At 43.7% G+C, this 5,000-nt stretch overlaps 1 protein-coding gene across 1 annotated transcript in view; it reads left to right on the forward strand.

Annotated features, from left to right (window-relative positions):
• LOC139580381 (serine/threonine-protein kinase LMTK1-like) overlaps positions 1–5,000 on the forward strand; it is a 153,720-nt gene that overhangs the window by 83,719 nt on the left and 65,001 nt on the right. Inside the window, exon 2 of the mRNA XM_071409000.1 lies at positions 3,823–3,956. Coding sequence (XP_071265101.1) covers positions 3,823–3,956 — 134 coding nt within the window. The remainder of the gene's footprint in view (positions 1–3,822; positions 3,957–5,000) is intronic.

Raw genomic sequence — 5,000 nt, forward strand, 5'->3', positions numbered from 1 at the left:
TCTCTCTCTCTCTCTCTCTCTCTCTCTCTTTCACTCTCTCTTGTTTTCACTCTCTCTCTCTCTATCTCTCTCATTTAAATTCAATTCATTTCAATTTGCTTTATTGGCATGACGCAACAATGTACATATTGCCAAAGCTTATTTTGGATATTTACAATATATATTGAAAAAAAAATGAGAATCAAAAATGTCAATGGGACAACAGTAACAACAATAACCAAGGGTCAAAATAACCATACATTCAACAATAACAATAAGCATACAGTAGAGTACATGTGCAGGATGAATGGTCTGTCAGACACTGTCCCTCATCTTATGGCAGCCAGCAATGTAGTGCGCTGCCAACCCACAGCTCTCTGCGTCCTCCCCCATCAGGACGGGTAGCTTACTCTCATCAGAGAGGTCTTTGAAACCTTGAATAAGGGTTTCAAATTTGGGGAAATGACACTCTCTAATTGTTTTATATTTTTGACATTTTGTCAGGAAATGCAGCTCCGTCTCAGGTTCTGCTGTTGTGCAGTGGTTACACAGCCTTTCCTCTACAGGGAGCCAGGTTTTCCTGTGTCTACCCTTCTCAATGGCAAGGCTGTGCTCACTGAGCCTGTACTTTGTCAAGGTTTTTCTAAGGTTTTGATCAGTAACCATGGTCAAATAGTTAGCCATGGTGTACTGTCGATTTAGGGCCAGATAGCACTGCATTTTGCTTTGTGTTTGTGCTTGTGTTTCCCAATAAGCAATGTAGTTTTGTTTTGACTGTGTTGTAATTTGGTTTATTCTGATTGATTGGATGTTCTGGTCATGAGGCTTCAGTGTGTTAGTAGAACAGGTTTGTGAACTCAGGACCAGTTGGATGAGGGGACTTTTTTCTCTGCTCAGCTCTTGGCATTGCAGGGCTTGGTAATGATATGAGAGGGGGTCACTGTATTTTAGATGTTTCCAAAACTTAATTGCTCTTTTTTGAGTTTTTATTATTAGTGGATATTGGCCTAATTCTGCCCTGCATGCATTGTTTGTAGTTTTCCTCTGGACATGTAGGAGAATCTTACAGAACTCTAATGCAGGGTTTCAATGGGGTGTTTGTCCCATTTATGAAATCTTGTTTTGCAAGTGGACCCCACACCTCGCTGCCATAAAGTGAAATTGGTTCAATGACATATTCAATTAGTTTTAGGCAAATTTTAATAGGTATTTCAATTTGAATTAGCTTTTTAATGACGTAGAATGCCCTGCATGCTTTCTCCCTCAGTTCATTCACTGCCTCATTAAGGTGTCCAGTTGAGCTTATTTTTAAACCTAAGTAATTGTAGTGTGTGCAGTACTCTATATATTTTGTACCAATTGAGAACTTTGGTCTAATTCCCTGAGAACTGGATCTTCTCTGGAAAATCATTATTTTAGTATTTTGGAGGTTTACTGCCAGGGCCCAGGTCAAGCAGTACTGCTCTAGCAGGTCCAGGCTCTGCTGTAGGCCATGTGCTGTGGGTGACAGCAGGCATAGGTCATCTGCGAAGAGTAGGCATTTAACCTCTGAATTGTGGAGACTAACACCAGGGGCTGATGATTTTTCTAGAATAGTGGCCAATTCGTTGATGTAAATACTGAAGAGCATAGGGCTCAGATTGCAACCCTGGCGTAGGCCTCGCCCCTGGTTAAAGAATTCTGTTATTTTCTTGCCAATTTTAATGCTGCATATATTGCCAGTATACATTGATTTAATTATGTCATATGTTTTACCCCCTACACCACTTTCAATAACTTTGTAGAACAGTCCTGTATGCCAAATAGAATCAAATGCTTTTTGGAAGTTGATAAAGCAAGAGTATATTTTGGTATTATTTTGGTGGACATGTTTATCTATCAGGGTGTGTAGGGTGTAAATATGATCAGTTGTGCAATGTTTTGGTATAAATCCAATTTGGCTTATACTCAAGACATTGTGCTTATTTAGGAAGTTTAGAACTCTTACATTTATAATACTACAGAAAACCTTCCCCAGGTTACTGTTCACACAAATGCCTCTGTAATTGTTAGGGTCAAATTTGTCTCCGTTCTTAAAGATTGGGGTTATGAGTCCTTGATTCCAGATGTCAGGGAAATAACCTACACTCAGGATCAAATTAAACAGTTTTAATATAGCCAATTGACATGTTGCACTAGTGAGTTTGAGCATCTCATTTAGGATGCCATCAGGTCCGCATGCTTTTTTAAATTTGAGGGCCTGAAGTTTCTTATAGAGCTCCTGGTCAGTAATTGGGGAGTGCAATGGGTATGAGTTAATTTTATTCCGCTATAGTGTATTATGCAAAAGTATAATTATTTTATTTCAGTTGCGAAGCAACACTGGAAAATATGTGGTTATCCAAATCACTGATTCATAGCATATTCAAGGCACTTCCACGTAATACAATGTAGATCTGTTTAAATCACGTTAAACCAACGGTGATAAATGATCTAGGAAATGTATAACTAAAGTGTTTGCTGAATAACATCCCTGAATATATTACTATATTCATTTAATTGACTGTACCTAACCACACATTAATACAGTGTAGACCTCCCAATGTGTCAATTGTTTAACTGCAGGGCAGGCTCCTCTTTCGCCATGTCTCCTGTGTCTCTCCTGTCTCCTCTGTCTCCCTTGTCTCCCATGTCTCCCCTCTCTCGCCATGTCTCCCATGTCTCCCCTCTCTCGCCATGTCTCCCATGTCTCCCCTCTCTCGCCATGTCTCCCATGTCTCCCCTCTCTTGCCATGTCTCCCATGTCTCCCCTCTCTCACCATGTCTCCCATGTCTCCCCTCTCTCGCCATGTCTCCCATGTCTCCCCTCTCTCGCCATGTCTCCCATGTCTCCCCTCTCTCGCCATTTCTCCTCTGTCTCCTGTCTCCCCTGTCCTCTCTGTTTCCTCTGTCTCCCCTGTCCTCTCTGTCTCCTAGGTCTCCTCTGTCTCCCCTGTCTCCTCTGTTTCCTCCGTCTCCCCTAACGGCAGGTAGCCTTGCGGTTAAGAGTGTTGGGCGAGTAACCGAAAGGTTGCTAGTTCATATCGACTAGGTGGGAAAACTTTCGATGTGCCCATTAGCAAGGCACTTAGCCATAATCGCTCTGGATAAGAGCGTCTGCTAAATGACAAGTAATAACATAACGTACGTCTTTGGTAGAAGAAGATACTAATGCCTTCTTCAGCTTGATGTTCTGTCTGGCTTCTTCTGCACAATGACTGCTACTATCTGATCCTTTTAAGACTGTAACCAATCTCACTGTGTTTCTTATGTGTATATACACTGAGAGGACAAAACATTAGGAACACCTGCTCTTTCCATGACAGACTGACCAGGTGAATCCAGGTGAAAGCCATGATCCCGTATTGATGTTAAATTCCCTTTAATCAGTGTAGATGAAGGGAAGGAGACGGGTTAATAAAGAAGGATTTTTTAAGCCTTGAGACAGTTGAGACATGGATTGTGTGTGTGTGCCATTCAAAGGGTGAATTGGCAAGACAAAATATTTAAGTGCCTTTGAACGCGCCTTTGAACGTAGGTGCCAGGTGCACCGGTTTGTGTCAAGAACTGCAACGCTGCTGGGTTTTTCATGCTCAACAGTTTCCAGTTTGTATCACAGGAGGTTGGTGGCACCTTAATTGGGGAGGACTGTCTGATGGTAATGACTGGATTGTTTCAAAGGTTAACATAGGCACAGATACTCCACTAATGTTTCATTAACATAATGCAAGTCTCTTTTTTTCATGTATTTTTTCAAATTTCCCAACTTGGTCAATAAAGATATTGATTGGCTCTCTGGTTGTATTAACTCTGTCTGTCTTGCAGATGGCGCTCCGCTAAGTGGGTTGTCTTGGCCGTCTTCTCTGGCGGTTGTGGCTGTTTCCTTCTCTGGTCTCTTCACCTTTGTCTTCCTCATGCTGGCCTGCTTCTGCTGCAAGAAGGGGCATATCGGCTTCAAGGTGAGACACACACGCTCACTCGCTCGCACTCGCGCACGCGCACACACACACACACACACACACACACACACACACACACACACACACACACACACACACACACACACACACACACACACACACACACACACACACACACATAGTATTTTCTCTTGACCCATTTTCAAGTGTTGTTAACAGAAGCGTCTTTAGACCTCAGAGCTGCTGAAATCCATTAGATGGGTTTTCTTCTCTCAGTCCAGAGACAATCTGCACTCTGCTACTCTGCGGATACCTTGAGGAGGACACGTTCAGTTCTGTGAGACCTTTTGAGCAGAGCGATTCACCCTTTCACTGAATGAATCTCCTAGCTAGTTTCTTCTACTGCGGGCATGAGCTTGTGTAGGCGTGCGCGAGTCATACGTGCGCGAGTCATACGCGTGCACGAGTCAGACGTGCGTGCGTGTGTGAGTGAGTGACATTTTCATTGATGCCCATCTGTCTCACAAACAGAAGGCCTCTCCCATAGAGTGGTTCCTACAGGCTACTTTATATGCCTCTATACCACACACAGAGGATTGTTTCAAAGGTAAACATAGACACAGATACTCCACTAATGTCTCATTAACATAATGCAAGTCACCCCCCCCCCCCCCCCCCTCTGCTTCAAAGGAAGATTCAAGCCACAGTGACTTTGAAAAATACAATAAGAAAAAGAAAGTGAAGAACGGGGTCAGGAGGTCATTCCTGAGGCCTGCCAAGGATCTGTCACTGGGGAAGGAGGTCACTCCTGAGGCCTGTCAAGGATCTGTCACTGGAGAAGGAGGTCATTCCTGAGGCCTGTCAAGGATCTGTCACTGGGAAGGAGGTCATTCCTGAGGCCTGTCAAGGATCTGTCACTGGAGAAGGAGGTCATTCCTGAGGCCTGTCAAGGATCTGTCACTGGGAAGGAGGTCATTCCTGAGGCCTGTCAAGGATCTGTCACTGGGGAAGGAGGTCACTCCTGAGGCCTGCCAAGGATCTGTCACTGGAGAAGGAGGTCATTCCTGAGGCCTGTCAAGGATC

This window comes from Salvelinus alpinus, chromosome 7, assembly GCF_045679555.1.
Source record: "Salvelinus alpinus chromosome 7, SLU_Salpinus.1, whole genome shotgun sequence".
NCBI classification, from domain to species: domain Eukaryota; kingdom Metazoa; phylum Chordata; class Actinopteri; order Salmoniformes; family Salmonidae; genus Salvelinus; species Salvelinus alpinus.